Source organism: Capricornis sumatraensis, chromosome 21 (genome assembly GCF_032405125.1).
Source record: "Capricornis sumatraensis isolate serow.1 chromosome 21, serow.2, whole genome shotgun sequence".
Lineage (NCBI taxonomy): Eukaryota > Metazoa > Chordata > Mammalia > Artiodactyla > Bovidae > Capricornis > Capricornis sumatraensis.
In genome coordinates, this window is record NC_091089.1 from 45,876,224 (window position 1) to 45,895,190 (window position 18,967).

Sequence of the window (18,967 nt, forward strand, 5' to 3'; positions counted from 1 at the left end):
CCTCAGATGGCAAACTTAATACATGATTGTGACTCAATGAATCTGTGTATGTGGGGCCAGGACAGAAGCAACAACGATAGGACATGAGCACCCAGGGGCTTTGGCATTGCAGAGGGTCCTGGAAGCAAACCCCACGGTGCTGCAGGATGCTGCTGCACCTCAGGGAACTGAGGAATGAATCCAAGGGCATATCACAATTTCAGGGCAGCAGATCTGAAGAATTAAAACCAGAGCCATGCAGCAGCCTACAGAGACCGTGTGGCCTCACCCTACTTATTGTATGACCTTGGTAAAGTTATTTGATGTTCCTTTGTCTCTTTAGATGACTCCTCATGTTAACATAAGGATAATAAGAGCATTTATCACAAAGGGTTATCCTGAGGCTTAAGTTATATAAAATATAGAAAAATGTTAAAAATTGCAAGCTGTTACTATTTACAACAGTCAAGACATGGAAGCCATCTAAGTGTCCATCCACAGAGGAATGATTAAAGAAGATGTGTGGTACACATATGTAAAGATCTGTGGTACATATATACAACGGAATATTAGTCAGCCATAAACAAATGAAATAATGCCATTTGCAGCAATGTGGATACACCTAGAGATTATCAGTCTAAGTAATTCAAAGACAAATATATATCACTTATATGTGGATTCTAGACTATGATACAAAAGAATTTATTTACAAAACAGAAACAGACTCACAGACATAGAAGGTAAGCATACTTTTGGTTACCAAAGGGGAAATGGGAGGAGGGATAAATTAGGAGTTTGGGATTAACAGATACACACTACCATATATAAAGTAAACAACAAGAATTCACTGTGTAGCTCAGGGAACTATATTCAACATCTTATAATAACCTACCATGGAAAAGAATCTGAAAAAGAATATATAGAGACGTATACGTGTATACATGTATATAACTGAATCACTTTGCTTCACATTAGTATCTAACACAGTATGGTAAGTCAACTGTAATTCAGTAAAAAATAAATAAAAGATTGCTAGCTGCTGTTAATTTTACTTCCCTCTAGGATGTGAAGTTCATACTAGCAGTTTTATGAATGGCTGTTTCATTCACACAATGCTGCCACAAAGCAGGCATTCAAAGCTTTGCTGGATGAACGAACAGGATTCAAGCAGACACCATGAGTCCAGAGTCCAGCCTCTTTCTTAAGAAACAAACGTTCAAAATATGGTTCCAGAGAGTTGAACTGGTGAGTACAGACTAGGTGGGGGCGAAAGCTAAATCAGAATCTTGGGAAACAATTATATTTTTAGAAACTAAGATGACAAAGAGGAAAGGATAAACAAGAATGAAAGAAAGAGAATAAGAAAGGGTGTGATAAGGAATCTAGGGTAATTATTCTATTTTTAACATGGTTTTTAAAAACAGTAAAAATTTTCAACTCTAAAAATGACTATTAAAAACATCATGAATACACATAAGAAAAACTTCAAATATAACAGAAAATAGCAAAGTGAATTCTGTATTTTTTCCTAATTCGCAGAAACAATCGGTACTAATAGCATGTGTATAATTTATTTAGCCAGCTCCTTACAGACTGTTTCTGTCCTACTATTTTTGGTCCTGTGCTATTAAGTTATAACAAATACTCTCACATTTACCTTCATGTCTTTACATATTAGACCTCTGAGTACTATAAACTTTTAAATCTGTGGTTCTGACAGGTGAGAAGTGGTAACTGATTGCTGGTTTAAATTTAGAAAAATTGAGCATCTTTTCTATATATATTGTCTACCTTTACTTCCCTGCTATGAACTGTGAATTTATGTTCCTTCCCAGTTTTTTTCAGATTTTCTTTTTGTTTTTGACTTATAGGAGCTGCTTTATGCTAAGTAAAAAAGCGTAATTAATTTTTGTTTCCTGTAAATTGATAACAGCCTAACAGTTGATAGTTACATTCATCTGAATATCTTACCATTTTCAACAGTTTTCACTTTCAGTAACAGGTTATTCTGATCTGAAATGGGTTCTTTAAAAATCTCAAACATTACAAGATACAGTTTATCTTTTTTTCAGTTTAATTATAGTTGATTTACAATACTGCATTAGTTACAGGTATACAACAAAGTGATTCAGTTACATACTTTTTTTTAAAGATTATTTTCCATTGTAGGTTATAACAAGATACTTAATAATACAGTTTATCTTTGGAATAATTAAAAATCACTAGGGAAATAGCAGCACTGTTAATTAAATCTGTTTTCTGATAAACAAAGGGTAGCTGGTATGGATAAACCCAAATCATTTCTGCTATCTCAGAGTGAAAGAACGGTGCCAATGGAGCACGGGTGTGGCCGGTGTGTTGAGAAGGGAGGAGGCTCAAGGGGCCAGTGGGCTCTCAGGCCACCCCATCAGTGGTCCAGGCACCCGGCTCATACCCTCACCTAACACCCAAGACTTGTCCATACTGAAAATACACACCAGGCCAGGGCAGAGAAAAGTTTTCGCAGGGCCTCTGGTTCCGATTCAAGTGAAGAGAAACAGAAGGAATACAGTATCCACCAACCGAGACTTTGTACCAAACTTACAGCAAGGAGGACAGCTGGCCAGAAAAGAACCAGCTGGCCAGACCTTAAGCACAACTTTCCTTCAGAGAACATGTAACAGTAACAATTGCTTTTATCTTAAATATACACAGCTGTAAAATATTATGTTACTATTCATTACAAAACAATTGAAAAACCTGAAACAGCCATTTGAAACAGCCAAAAGAAGTCAGGACACACTTTCTGCTCCATCCTAAAGCAGACCCCAGGAATGGCGGTCAGGCCTCCACTCCATGCCACTCCACTTGCCTGGGTTAAGATGTAGCTCCTCTGTGCCTCCTCTATGTCAACTAAGCTGGCATTGATATAATCATTTTCAGCATTCTGCAGTTTAACACGACTGTGATCATCTGAAACAGAAAATGATAAACCATACTGTCAATTCAAACTTGCATGTCTTTTTTATATGAATATTAATTTTCTGGGTATTTACAAAATGACAGAAAAAAACAAAGAAAAATAAATTAGCATCACAACTGAGTCAAATCCCAAATTATTCCTTTTTTTAAAAAGTTAGTGCAAAGATGAAATCCTTTTGTTTGTTACTGTGTGTTAGAAGGAAGTGCTGCTGTTGGTAGTAGATTAGCTGCTGTTTAAGTAGAAAAACTGATCAAAGAGTAAAACATAGTAAAAAGAATAAAGTACCAATCTTCCCAAAAGAAAACGGATGGTTAAGACTCCTTATGCTTAAGAACTAACAAGTTTTCCTACAAAAATCAACGGCCTCCAAAAAATAAGACTGGACAGATCCCACCATAACTATGTTTCATTTTCTTCCTGCCTCAACAGATCTGCATTCAGCTATATTTCAATAATTTTTATGCTTCTGAACTGTGGTGTTGGAGAAGACTCTTGAGAGTCTCTTGGACTGCAAGGAGATCCAACCAGTCAATCCTAAAGGAAATCAGCCCTGAATATTCAGTGGAAGGACTAATGCAAGTTGAAACTCCGATACTTTGGCCACCTGATGTGAAGAACTGACTCACTGGAAAAGACACTGATGCTGGGAAAGATTGAAGGCAGGAGAAGGGGACGACAGAGGATGAGATGGTTGGATGGCATCACTGACTTGATGGACATGAGTTTGAGCAAGCTCCGGGAGTTGGTGACGCACAGAGAAGTGCTGCAGTCCATGGGGTCACAAAGAATCAGACATGACTGAGCGACTGAACTGAACTAATTACGTTAAGTGCTAAGCTATATTTAACACATTTGGAATAAGCTATATTTAACACATTTGGAATATTCTAATTCTGTAACAGACAAGTACAAGTGCTTCATTACTTAGGCTGTGTCATATACTTCTAGTTTTTAAATGTGAAGATCTCACAGATTTAGAATTTGTGCTAATGTAAACAGATGGAGCACAGAACTTTACCTTCTATCACTATGGTAGGAGGGAAGATGCTAAGAGAGAAAGAATGCATGTAACAACAGGATTAGCATTCACTTGGAATATTAAATACACACCTGGCCGAGTCACAGGACTGAATTACAACCTACATGCATCTTTGATGTCTAGCTGGAGAATACCTTCTGGTATAAACTGTGCCCCTCAAGGAATACCAAATAACCATTCTCTTTCCCACTCTTAAACTAAAAGAGTTGTTCATATTATCTCCATATGAAAGAAAATGTTAAACAGTTTTAGTTACACACATAATTTATATGAAATGTTTCTGCTGGATTGAACCCAAGACCTCTGTAAATATTACATGTCATTGGCCAACAGGAAAACCGAAGATCCTGTTATAGTAAATCACTTATACTAGTGTTCTCGGAAAGATGATGTCAATAGTCACTTTTTTTTTAAACAGTCACTTCTTTTTTTTAACAATTTGATCACTCTAACTGTTATGTGAGAGAGTAAAAAGTTCAGCATATAATAAAGGCCATATGCCTCCCAGATAACACCAATCAGAAGAACAATGCATCCCTAAAATTCAAATTCTGCTAAAATATAATCCCAAAGGAATGTGTTTCCTCATGTTGTAATCACAGCAAGAACACAAATGGAGACTAATCTTATCTATTGCACAAGTGAAGAAGCAATTTGCAAAAGAAGCAAGAATCCATAAACACCAAGTCTCCCCTCAAAGGGAGTTCCAGCAGGTCATCCAGACCCTTCCATAAGCCAAGAGAAAGACTTCAGGGGGGTTTTCAGGACATCTGACCCCTGCCTTCTGAACTCTGCACTGGATTCACTATTATTTTCCCTCCTGTATTACTCTACACCTGGTGTCACTCCAGGTCATTAAATACAAGAGTCACATACCCCGAGAAGCACAGATGGGTTCCCCAGAGCCCCGATTCTAATTGGTGGGAAGCAGCAGGACACTACAGAAACAGCACCCCGGAAAGGAAGGAAATCCTTGGCAAACTCTAGCCATTTAGAACTGGCTTCAAGTGTTGGCTGAACCTATGTTTTTGCCTCGGGACTAATTAAAAAAAAAAAAAAAAAACACCCTATACTTATATCATTTTAATTCTTCTGTTCCACTAAAAAAGATTTTTTAATAAAAAATGAAACTCATGTAACTTTTTGATTCAGAAGAGAATCTGTGCAGAGAAAAAAACATGAGTTTCTTGTGTTAAATTAACACTGTCTACAAAGTAAGTATACACATTTCAGGAAGTGAAACTATCAAAGCCTTTTTATGAGGAATTGTGACTCTATGATTTATACATTCTCTAGCAATGGTAACAAAGACAAAACCTCTTCTCCCCTGAAGACTCACTCACCATGTGGTCTGAAATGCCTGTAAGGGTGACCCAGGTCCCCTTAGAACCCGAGGTCAACGTCTCCTCTCCCTGCCCATCAGGTCCAGTCAGCCCCAAATCTGTGAACAGTTCATCCAAACCAACCTCTGACTTCTCAGGAAAAAGCCTGGGAAGTGACCTGCTCTCTCCTCTCCCATAGGAGCTGATTCTGCCTAGGGACCTCTGAGATGAGACTATCAAAAGCCAGAGTCCACAGACTTCCTGGGGGTCCAGAAGCCAAGACTCCACACTCCCTAAGCAGGGTTTGAACCAGTTTTGACCCTGGCTGGGTGATTAGATCCCGCATGCCGGAAACTAAGACCGGTGCAGCCAAATAAATAAACATTAAAAACAAGCAAACAAAAACTAAACATCCAAAACAGTAGAGACCCATAGCTTCGGGGCATCAGCAAGGGGCAAGCCCACAGCACGGGGCAAGCCCACAGCACCTCCTCCTCATTCTAAGTGTACTTAGAGGGTTACTCCCTCTCCCAAGTCACGTACAGGATCCAGCAAAGGGAGAAAATGAGCATGATTCAAACTGTACTGCATGAGAGGCCACAAAAGCAACCAAACCACACTGCACAGGAAATCTGATTTCTCAACATCTAACACCACCAGCAGCAGGACGACCAAGAACAAACACTTTCCTGCACAGTGGCATCATCGTGGGGGACAAAGAAACACACGCCCCACAGAACCACGGCCCTCAAGTTAGATTAGGCAAACTTCCGATGAAGAGTCCCCATGCCTCCCACCTCACAGTCTGTTTTCTGAGAAATGGTTCCATCTGTCAAGAAATGACTGGCTTGAGCTGCCTGAGCTGACAACACAGATCAGCTTCCTCTTTCAATACTGCCACAGTGAGCTCTTTCTCCCACCCCACCCACCTCCCCACCCACAGTTTCACCCTTTTCATTATTGTAAAGGCATCTCCTTCTGGAAAGTCTTCCAGGTCAAGCAGGAAGGGCTCACATTTATGCTGAGGCAGAGATCAGGAATAATTAACAGAAATTGGGCAGAAGACCAATCTCCCCTCAAGTCAGGCTCCATTCTCAACCAGGGGTAGGGTGGGGGCCTATGTTTCCAATACTGATTTCCATACTTCATGGTAATTCCCTGCAAATGAGGCAAGCATCTGACAGTGTCAGCCCCCTTCAACCCTACAAGGAGAATGCTGTGTGCTGTGCTTAGTCGCTCAGTCATGTCCCACTCTTCAAGACCCCATTCCAGGCAAGCATGCTGGAGTGGGTTGCCATGCCCTCTTCCAGGGGATCTTCCCAACCCAGGGATCAAAACCAGGTCTCCCACATTGTAAGTGGATTCTTTACTGTCTGAGCCACCAGGGAAGCCCAAGAATACTGGAGTGGGTAGCCTATCCCTTCGCCAGGGGAACTTCCCGACCCCAGAATCGAACTGAGGTCTCCTGCACTGCAGGTGGATTCTTTACTAGCTGAGCTACCAGGGAAGCCCACAAGAAGAATTCTCAAGGAAAAATAATATGAACTTTCCCTCATGAATCAAGCAGTGAACCAAAAGCAGTTCAGTTGTTTCCTCTGCCCCCACCCCCCCCCACCCCCCGCCAAAAAAAACCCTGCTGGCTGAATGGTTCCTTCTCTGACTACATAACCAACCACAGTCTGGGCAGGACCCACAGGATACACCTGAACAGCTCACTTCCTCCACCCCAGCCTCCAAGCTGAGCTGTGAGCATTTCAGTCTCCATCTCACCCTAGAGAAGCAGGAGCAGAGGCCCAGAGGTGCCCTTGAGCCCCCTACCCCTGCGCTGCCTTCCACCCTGCTCCCTGCCTCCACCTCCCCCACACACACACACACAGTCACCCTCCTGAACACCTGGCCCAGAACTTCTCCTCTCGTGGAAGGCCCCCGCCTGCATTCCCTCACCAGACGATCTGCTGTGTATAGTGACCACCTTCCACACCCTCAACACATACGCTGGGAGCCAGACAACCGGGAGAGAGACATTACATGTTCCACAGCCTCCAACCAGAGGCCAGCTGCCCACACGTTTCCATCTCTCCATCCGCCGTGACTTCAAGTTCCTAACACTTGACAGAACAGTGTTAACTGAACATTCTGCCTCCAGACACCCCCAAACTTTAAAGGGCTCTTGAATCCACCCCCAGAGTCTCTGGGATGGAAACAGGACTTGGGAGGTGTCCTCACAAAATGGGTGAGATTCCCAATGAAGCTCAATCATGGACACCTTCCCCCTCCAACACCACACAGGGGTCTGGCACAGTCATGAGCAGCTTACCGCTTCCCTTGAAACTCGAACTTCTCTTCAGAGAAAGAGCCTCAAGGTTGGAAGGGAAAGAGAGCAGGGGAACAAACATCTTTCCTTTCTACCCACAAACCCAAGAGCACCCGGCAAACCTCTCAGACCAAGTATGCATGCCCCAGCCCCTGGAGCCCATCCATATTCCCCAGAGCTCACCTGCTCAGAAAGGGGATGGCAATGAGCAAAACAACCAAGTAAGTTACATGTCACACAGCAATAAATCCTCTGGGAAAAAGAGTCCCTGGGAGAAAGAGCCCCATAAAAGGGAGCTGCGTTGGGGGAGGTGGGGGGGGCACTGGGATTCTGAACAGGGTGGTCAAAGCGGGCCTTGCCATGCACTGACACTTCAGCAGAGACTTGGAGGGGGTCGGTCACATGAATATCTGGGTTGAGAGTATGCCAAACACAGAGACCGAAGACTTTACAACATGTACGGGCCTCCCGTCTGGGGACACAAGAGACTGTGCCACCAGCCCCAAGAACAAAGGGAAGAGGAGCCTCTGCAACTCAGGTTCAGAGTTGAGAAATCCTGAACTGATTCATTAGCCTCAACTCATGAATCCAACTATCACAGAAAGGGAAATCTACTTCCCTCTTCTTGTAGCTACTACCAGGCACGGTATCTGAACAATCTAGGCTGGCAAGTGCTCAAGCACTGTTTATACAATGAACTCCACAAAATGTTCATATTCAAATTGCTAACTTGTGGTGGAATCTTTTTAGAATGACAGATCACTACTCAGTTCAGTTGCTCAGTCGTGTCTGACTCTTGATGACCCCATGGACTGCAGCACTTGCCTGTCCATCACAACTCCTGGAGCTTGCTCAAACTCATGTCCATTGAGTTGGTGATCCCATCCAACCACCACATCCTCTGTTATCCCCTTCTCCTCCTGCCTTCAATCTTTCCCAGCATCAGGGTCTTTTCCAGTGAGTTAGTTCTTCCCATCAGGTGGCCAAAGTACTGGAGTTTCAGCTTCAGCATCAGTCCTTCCAAGGAATATTCAGGATTGATTTCCTTTAGGATGGACTGGTTTGATCTCCTTGCAGTCCAAGGGACTCTCAAGAGTCTTCTCCAATACCACAGTTCAAAAGCATCAATTCTTTGGCACTCAGCTTTCTTTATGGTCCATCTCTCACATCCATACATGACTACTGGAAAAACCATAGCTTTGACTAGACAGATCTTTGTTGGCAAAGTAATGTCTCTGCTTTTTATTATGCTGTCTAGGTTGGTCAGAGCTTTTCTTCCAAGGAGCAAGCGTCTTTTAATTTTATGGCTACAGTCACCATCTGCAGTGATTTTGGAGCCCAAGAAAATAGTCTGTCACTGTTTCCACTGTTTCCCTATCTATTTGCCATGAAGGGACCCGATGCCATGATTTTAGTTTTCTGAATGCTGAATAAGAAGCCAGCTTTTTCACTCTCCCCTTTCACTTTCATCAAGAGGCTCTTTAGTTCTTTGCTTTCTGCTGTAAGGGTGGTATCATCTGTGCATCTGAGGTTATTGATATTTCTCTGTGCAATCATGATTCCCATTTGTGCTTCATCTAGCCCAGCATTTCACATGATGTACCTTGCACAGAAGTTAAATAAGCAGGGTGACAATATACAGCCTTGACGTAACCCTTTCCCAATCTGGAACCTATCTGTTGTTCCATGTCCAGTTCTAACTGTTGCTTCTTGACCTGCATACAGATTTCTCAGGAGGCAGGTAAGGTGGTCAGGTATTCACATCTTTTTAAGAATTTTCCAGAGTTTGTTATGATCCACACAGTCAAAGGCTTTGGCGTAGTCAATAAAGCAGATGTTTTTCTGGAACTCTCTTCCTTTTTCAATGATCCAATGGATGTTGGCAGGGATGTTTGATCCCTGGTTCCTCTGCCTTTTCTAAATCCATCTTGAACATCTGGAAGTTCATGGCTCATGTACTGTTGAAGCTTGGCTTGGAAAATTTTGAGCATTTCTTTGCTAGCGTGTGAGCCGAGTGCAATTGTGCAGTAGCTTGAACATTCTTTGGCATTGCCTTTCTTTGGGATTGGAATGAAAACTGACCTTTTCCAGTCCAGATCACTATTAAACCTCCCTAAACATCAGCAGGTGAAACTATAACTGACTTGAGGAGTGAAGTAACTCAGCAAAACAAGAGCTCAGAAAGCTCCAGGACCTTTCAGTAGAGGCGACTGGAACAGTGTGGTCAGATGAAACACTGGTCAGGGAGGTGTGTGGGGGGGTGGTACCTGGCCTCTGGGGTCTGCTCTGTTCCCAACCCCCCACCAAAGGACAATATGAAGTGGAAGTGGTATTCATGGACACGCTTGTTTTGTCCTCAAGTTTTAGAAAATGTTTGTAACATGTTATCATTAACAGTGACATGGGGCCTCCCCTGTGGTCTAGAGGCTAAGACTCCAAGCTCCCAATGAAGGGTGCCCAGGTTTGATCCTTGATCAGGGAACTAGATCCCACATGCCACAACTAAGACTCAGCAGAGCCAAATAAATTAATTAAATATTTTTTTAGCAAAACACAGTGATATGACTGCTGGTGTCATCTCAATTTACAGAACTTTCCTTCTGTTTGATACGTTTTGTTCTTAATCAGGAGCAAGAATTGACTTTAAATAATCTTTCTCCATCTATTAAGATATTCATATGGCTTTTTCTCCTTTACCTTGTTACTAAGATTAATTACATTTAAAGACTGTCTAATGCTAAGCCACTCTTATATTCCTAAAACTAATATAGATATTGCCATATTCAGTTTGCTAACCTTTCTTTAGGATTTTTACATCTACATCCATGTCACAGATACGCATGTATCTTACTAAACTTACTCATTCCTCTTACTGAAATTTTCTGCTTTGGATATCCAAATTACCTATCTAATAGCCTCACAAAAGGAACTGGGGAGTATTCTCTTTTTCTGTTCTCTGGGAGAGCTTTCATTATCATAAGACATGCCTGTTAAAACAGCTAGTCTCAGTGAATTCTCAATGCAAAATTGTTTATTAATTAATTTAACTTATTTAGCTGTCACAGGCCTCCTTAGACTCTATTTCTCCTTTAATCTACAATGCTATTTTTCCAGGAGTCTGTTCTACTTCTTCTAAGTGATCACATTTATTGCCATAATTGTTTACAGTAGTCTAGCTTTTTAACTCCTTTTACCTCTGTATTTTGTTCCCCTTTTCTCCTAATACTATTTATATGCATCTGCCTCTGTCTGTGTCTGGTTTTTGTGTATCTGTGCTATTTTTCTTATTCACTCTTGCTAGTTGATTAGTCTTATTAAGGAACCAACATTTGATTTTATTTGGTCCTGTGTATGGTCCCATTGATTTCCATTCTGCATTTATTTTTGTATTATTTCCTTACTGCTTTTTTTTTTTTTTGGTGTTTATCCTGTTACTTTTACTCTAAATTAGGTTAGACACTTAGCACTTTAATTTTCAACCTTCTGTTTTAATATAAACATTTAAAACAGTATTTTTTTACAGTACTGTTTTTGCTGCTTTATGCAAGTTGTGGTAAGTAGATTTTACCTATTGTTCATTTTTAAGTTTCCATTATGATTTCATCTTGACCCATGAATCATTTAGAAATCTTTAAATAAATCTCCAAATTTATAGGAATTTTTATCTTTTTTATTAATAATCTATAATTTAATTGCATTATGGTCAAAGAACATGGCCTGTAAGGCAGTAATTCTTAAACTGTGTCAAGATTTACTTTTACAGCCTAGTCAATGGTCCATTTATTACAAGTATTCCATGCAGTCTTAGAAGAATGTGAATTCTCTAATTGCTAGACATAAAGTTCTATATATTTTTCTTATTAAATTAAGCTTAACTGTGCAATCTAAATCTTCTACTTCTTTACTACTATTTTGCCTTAAGAAATCTGTGAACATAGAATTATCAATCTCTTTCTGTAGTCATTTATGCCTTATATATTTACCTGGAGACTATTTTATTAGGTGAGTACAAATGTCACAGCTGACACTGGCCTGTACATTCAGAGAAGCTATGCCATTTGTTGAGATCTTTTTGTAGGAGGTGGGGAGCACAGAAAGCCTGAATCTTTTCCTTACTTCCTCCCCACCGAGTAATTTATTTAAAACGTGTGCTTATTGAGAATCTTGTTTTGCAGCAGTAAGAAACCATGGACTGTCTAACCTGCCACACAACTGGATTCTGAAGTCCATGTGCTACTTTAAATACTGAAGGATGAACCTTGAGGACATTATGCTGTGAGGAATAAGCCCATCACAAGAAGAACCACTGTATGATTCCCTTTCTGTGAAGCATCTAAAATGATCAGAGTCTGAGAAAAGAGGGAGCAGGATGGTGACAGCCAGGGGCTGGAGGAGGGGTGGCATTTCAGCCACACAAGATGACAAGACCTGTGGTACAGCAACATGCATACAGCCAACAACATGGGTGATGGACACCTAAAAACTGCTAGAAGAGTAAACTAATGGTATGCGTTTTCATCACAAAAACAACAAACAAAAAACTATTCTTCCATGGCCAGAAAAAAACAAAAGGCTGGGACCTCCTCTTATATCAAACAGTAAACTGGGATTTCTATGTCCAAAGCAAATAGTGAGGAAGATTTCAGAACCTGGCAGCTGTCTCTGACAGTACAAATACAATCCTCAATGTGATTACTACAACCTCTATTTTCTCAGTCAACCACCTTCCTGCCCATCTCTTCTACAATCACCTCATGGTTAACTGACACAGATGAGGCATCTTTCAGTCACGGCAATTACACAAAGACTATGGACTTCTTAAAATTCTATTTCAAAACAACCCTCTTTGAACATGCATCTCATATTCATACCTCCAAATGTAGTTTCAAGCTGGATACATAACAATTGTATAAGGAATTTGTTTAAAAATACATTTCCAGACGGTGAATCAAAATTTAGAAAGATCTAAAACTCTGAATTAAGAAAACAACCAATTGTTTTTGATTATTTGCAAACATTATTGTCTGCTTTGCACTCAGTATTATCTTTTATTCCACATGAGATATTATCTATCTTTATTTCCTGTATGGATGGGAAAAATAAATGCTGGTATAAAATAGACCAGTTTATTAAAAAACAAAAATTACTATGTTAAAAGCTCTCCCTAACTCCTCAAGCAGAACTGAGCACCTCCCAACACACACAGCACAGCAGGTACAAACCCCCACACTGCACGTATACGTAAGCAGGCAGGGCGTGTGGACTCACGGTCCTTGCACACAAAGCAGGCATAGAGCTGGTTTTCAGTACAGGTTTTCTGAACAAGCCAAAACCATACAAGTCTATGTATGGAAATGATAGGATGACTTTCAATCAGGACAGGATTGCCAGCACCACCTTAAGGGCTTTTAAAAAACACCTTTCTGTCATCTGGATTTAGCAGGAGTCCCCAGTCTTCCCTGATGGCTCAGCTGGTAAAGAATCTGCCTGCAATGCAGAAGACCTGGGTTTAATCCCTGGGTTGGGAAGATCTCCTGAAGAAGGGAATAGCTTTCCACTCCAGTATTCTTGCCAGGAGAATCCCATGGACAGAGGAGCCTGGAGGGCTACAATCCCTGGGGTTGCAAAGGGTCGGACACAACTTAGAGACTAAACAAGTCACCAACCAGACATGGGAACTGAATGGGAGAGAAGTATGAGTTTCCAGCTGCACCAAGTGTGTGGCTAGTGGTCCAGTAAGAATATGAGGTATAAGGTGGAAAGAGCAGGAGTAGGGCCAGGCCTGAGGGATGTGGGAGGACTCCTGAGCCTGAGGCGGCCACGGGACAGCAAGACAGAGATAGGTCACGAAAAGTGGGTGAATGGGTCTGTATCTGAGGAGACACAGGCTGCAGACAAGATCCGGGGCCACAGCAGAGACATGACAACCGAACTCACACAAGATGGGAGAGGGAGCAGGAGGGGCAGACAGACAGAGCCCTCAAGTCAAAGACAACTGAGGAAAGAAGAAGCTCTAGAAAGGGGTGATCAGCCAGAGGAATGACAGCAAAATCAAGACTGAGTTGAGGAAGGCAGGCATGGCTGCCAATGTCAAAAATCACATAGGGGTAAGAAAAGACAATGGCGGAAAGTCCCTCACTGCAAGAGAAAACCAGAGAGTGAACAGCACTTCAGAATAAAAGTTTCCATAGGGAGGCTGGGGTAGAACCGGGGGCTGAAGAGTGCGTGGGTGATAAGGCTGGAGAGACAGACTGTGTGATGCACTCTTCCAAGACTATATGAACATGTGTGGGCACACACATGCCTGTGTCCACGTAGGTGACAAAGTCACAGCTGCAATGGATATGGGGGATGACGTCAGAAGACACTGGAGCACATGTGAATAATAAAGGAAGAGAGTTCTTAGAAAGAGGCTGAAGATGGGAGGAAGAGTGGTGCTGTGACGGCAGACAGGGAGGCCGGGAGAAGGCCCTAGGCACAGACATACCCAGCACCCAGGCGGCTCGGAGGACACTGCCCACGCTCTCCCACTGAAACCAAACTCGGGGAGTCCTGTGGGCAGTGAAGCAGCCTCAGGCAGTATGTGAAGGAGGCCTCAACCAGGACAAAAATAAAATCACGTGAACACATTTTTAGAGCCCTGATATTACAACTGTTCACAAAACCATGTATGTGTGTACCCACATGAGCACAGCGGAATCGAAATCCAACCACTGACAGATCGTGCTCAGGACAGGAAACCACCAGAGCGTGTGGCCTCACAGGAGGAGAGCTTGATCTGTACCTGCAGGATCCAACTGAATTTAAAAGGACACACATTTACACAGACAAATATCAAAAGAATATAAACCCTAAAGTTTTTGTTTTTAAGTCATGAGAGTTTTTCCTTTACATATTTTTATGTTTTAAAACTTTTCTATAGTATGCATACTACTTTTTCATTTTAGGGAGAAAAAGCAAGCAATACGAATAAATATTTAAAGTAATACTTATAAACGCTATAGAATATATGAGAAGTATAGATATATCTGAGTACACATACATATATAATTATGATTATTTTGAAAAAAACAAAAATCAAGTGGAAGAAAAAAGGTTGGTAGCAAATACATAGAGTAAATGGTGGCTGTGTTGAAGGAGGAGGTAATTACAGGCAATTTCCCCTCCTTCCACAATTTCATACCTCAAAAGTTTCCTTTAAAGTGCACGTATAAGGAGGAGGTAATTACAGGCAATTTCCCCTCCTTCCACAATTTCATACCTCAAAAGTTTCCTTTAAAGTGCACGTATATATGTCGATACCAAAAAAAACCCCACCATGCTCATCAATCCTGACCTCAACATTTTCTGCCATGTCCTGTGTCCTACAACAAACCAGCACACACACAAACATACATACACATATACACACACACGCCACCCCCCATGAGTACTTACATGGGCTCACATCTCTGTATCTGTTTCGATTTCTGTTTTCAGGGAACTTGGCCACTCTATGAGGATAGTCATGGGACTCACTGCGAATTTCCTTAAAATAACAAAAATATATTTTAACATTTCTCTTAAACTTTATATAGCAAAACATAGTTTCCCAAACTGTATAAAATAACTTTCACTGAGCACTTAGACCTGCCCAGCACCTCTTTCAAGTCTCACCACACCAATGGAAATACTGTCTCCCCCACTGTGTGTTTGGGGGTAATAGGCTACGGGCTGAATGATCTACCAGGTCTACAGAGCTGACAGCCTGGGACCCCAGGGCTGGACACAGCCCTTCAAGCAGAAGGCTCCATTCTCACACGCGTGCACTGCACTGCTCTGCTGTGCTCACACCCACAGGCACATTAAACAGTTCAGGTAACTACACTGCAAAGGCGGAATCTCAGGTCACCACACCACACTCCAATTCCAAACTAAACTCTCCGAATAATATCTGCCTATACTCCAGAGTGTTGCTCTTAAAATTGTAATCTGTTTTGTTATCTTCAAGCCATATAACTGTTACTTTATTTTGAGCTCCAGAACTATTCTCAAATCTCATTTTAGAGCCACAAACGCTCATTTCAAGACCCTTCTGGTTCTCGGGGTTCCACAACGGAAGATTCCATGCCAGGATGCCTGCACAAGGCACTCAGCTACGTGGCGTGTCCATCATGACCAGCTTTTTTTTCCCCATGTGGAACATTACCCTAAGAAGTCAGGTAAAAACAGAAGCATATCCCCTTCCAGAAAAGGAGTATACATTAACAGCAAAGAATAATTTGGGCTTTTGCTCACATTACCACGTGTGGAGAAACAGTATTTTAAAAATTAGGCACTAAGCAGTTTTTGTAAATTAAGCATAAATAAGTTAATTCAAGATTTTCCCATGCCTGCCTGCCCCCACCCAATAGCCCCAGGACAAGTAACTTTCTAGCTCATCTTTTTACCCACTGGGCATTCCAACAAGAATTGGGAACAGAGACCAATCTCAGTGAAAGGAATCACAGCCTCTTTGTGTAACAGGAAAGGGGGTGCATCATATGCTGGTGCAGCCCTTTTGGAAAATGCAACCTGCCACACACACAGAAACAGAAACACACCACTACATCATTGCCACTGACTTTGTAACGCTACTCTCACACCCAGGAACCTTGCTGAGTTTTCTAACATTTGGAAGCTGGTTCTGAATTTTTCAATACCAGGAAACAGTAATAACTCTATCTCCTCCTTAACACTTCACATTTCTAATTCATACCTCGTTTCCTTTAAAAAAAATTTTTTTTAATTGAAGGATAATTGCTTTACAGAATTTTGTTGTTTTCTGTCAAACGTCAACATGAATCAGCCATGGTATAGATATATCTCCTCTCTTTTGAACCTCCCTCCCATCTCCCTCCCCACCCCACCCCTCTAGGTTGATACTCCCATCTCCCTCCCCACCCCAGCCCTCTAGGTTGATACAGAGCCCGTTTGAGTTTCCTGAGCCATACAGCAAATGCCCCCTTGGCTATCTATTTTACATATGGTAATGTAAGTTTCCAAGTTACTTTTTCCATACATTTCACCCTCTCCTCCCCTCTCCCCATGTCCATAAGTCTATTCTCTATATCTGTTTCTCCACTGCTGCCCTGAAAATAAATTCTTCAGTACCATTTTTCTAGATTCTGTAAATACTCACTAGAATTCAATATTTATCTTTCTCTTTCTGAGTAACTTCACTAACCTTCATAATAGGTTCTAGGTTCATCCACCTCATTAGAACTGACTCAAATGTGTTCCTTTTTATTGCTGAGTAATATTCCATTGAGAATATTACTCTTCAGAGTCCCTTGGACTGCAAGGAGATCCCACCGGTCCATTCTAAAGGAGATCAGCCCTGGGTGTCCTTTGGGAGGAATGATGCTAAAGCTGAAACTCCAGCACTTTGGCCACCTCATGCGAAGAGTTGACTCAGTGGAAAAGTCTCTAATGCTGGGAGGGATTGGGGGCAGGAGGAGAAGGGGACGACAGAGGATGAGATGGCTGGATGGCATCACCAACTCAATGGACGTGAGTTTGAGTGAACTCCGGGAGTTGTTGATGGACAGGGAGGCCTGGCGTGCTGTGATTCATGAGGTCACAAAGAGTCGGACACGGCTGAGCGACTGAACCCAACTAAATATTCCATTGTGCATATGTACCACAACTTCTTTATCCATTCATCTGTTGATGGACATCTAGGTTGCTTCCATGTTCTTCTCATCTAATTGCATTGGCTAGAACCTTCTATTCAATGTCAAATAGAAATTATTTTTTTCCCTGATTTTGGAAGAACTACTTCTAAGGTTTAACCACGTTTAGGTTTCTGGTCAATATCCTTTTTCAGGTTAAGAAGGTTCCCCTCAGTCTCTAGTTTACTGAATGCTTCTTTCATCATGATTGGGTGCTGAATTTTACTCAATGTTTTCCCTGCATTCATGGAGATAATCATAAGTTTTCTCCTTTAATCCGGTAATGTGCTGACTTACAATAATAGATTTTCATTTAGATATGCATGGATATGCATTTAAGGTTTCTCCATGTCTTTTCATGGCTTCATAGCTCATTTCTTTCTACTGCAGAATGGTATTCTGCTGTCTGGTCATACCACCATTACTTTAAGATATATGCATATACATATTTAAGTTGAACTGACCTCTAATTTTCTTGTCCCATACAATTTATTCAGTTTTAGTATCAAAGCTCTACCAGTCCCATACAGACTATTACCTTTCAAACAGTTTTCCATGAAAGCATATTATAACAAATTCCTGTGACTGAGTGAAAAGAGAAAAAAGCTTCATTTCCACCAATTAAAAAGTTTTAAAATGTCAAATAATAAGTTTTATATGTAAAGCTAACATATTCAGGTCTAGGCTTATATTTGTATAATTTCAAACACTATATGAAGAGTTGAAACACTACAGAGTACAAGTAAATTTATATTCCAAGTTAGTAACTGATATAAAAGAAAAACATTAAAACAATACCAAAACACACGTGTTTCTGTTGAGAGCTCTTCTGCATCAAATGCAGAGAAACAGTTGACAAAAATATGAAATTCTAACAACAGGCAGGTAAGGAGAGTGAAGAGGTGCTCAGACATGCTGCTGCAGGGGTGTAAACTATTGTAATGTTTCTGTGAGAACAATCTGATATGGTTATAAACTTGACCCACCACCTTTACCTCCAGGAATTTATATCACAGTCACACACCAGTGTAACAGGATGTTCACTGTCGTTAACAGTGGAACATCGGCAGCAGCCTCAGGGCCCATGAGGAGTGACACGGAGGTGAAGGGAGGAAGGGGGACAGGTGGGAACCAGGCAAGGGACACAAGCGCTACAAACATGTGCGTGGGATGGTCTCAGGGACACAGATGTCCAGTAGCTCCCACCTCCATCCACACAGACACAACTTGCCTGAGAACACAAGGCACACTTCTGGAAGGAGTAAGAGCATGAGTAGCTTGTGGGGAGGAAGAGAAGGGTGAAGATTTATATCGCTGTGTTGTGCTGTGCTTAGTCGCTCAGTCGTGTCTGACTCTTTGCAACCCCATGGACTGTAGCCCTCCAAGCGCCTCTGTCCGTGGGATTCTCCAGGCAAGAATACTGGCGTGGGTAGCCGTTCCCTTCTCCAGAGGATCTTCCCAGCCCAGGGATCGAACCCAGATCTCCCACATTGCAGGCAGATTCTTTATCATCTAAGTCACCTTCAGAAAAATATAGGTAACAGGACACTCCATGTTCCCACCAGTGAGATTAACCATTTGTTACCACTTTTTGCCAAATTTGTTTCTAGTCTTTTTTAGGAAAGGAATAAAGCTCATCAAATACAGCTTTTCTCTATC

At 41.6% G+C, this 18,967-nt stretch overlaps 1 protein-coding gene across 4 annotated transcripts in view; it reads right to left on the reverse strand.

Moving 5' to 3' along the window:
* PTPN2 (protein tyrosine phosphatase non-receptor type 2) overlaps positions 1–18,967 on the reverse strand; it is a 65,938-nt gene that overhangs the window by 29,703 nt on the left and 17,268 nt on the right. For all 4 annotated transcript variants that reach the window (XM_068993587.1, XM_068993588.1, XM_068993585.1 and 1 more), the window contains exons 2-3: positions 15,054–15,144; positions 2,831–2,931 (exon numbers count right to left, since the gene is read on the reverse strand). In XM_068993587.1, the coding sequence (XP_068849688.1) occupies positions 2,831–2,931; positions 15,054–15,144 (192 nt within the window). The remainder of the gene's footprint in view (positions 1–2,830; positions 2,932–15,053; positions 15,145–18,967) is intronic.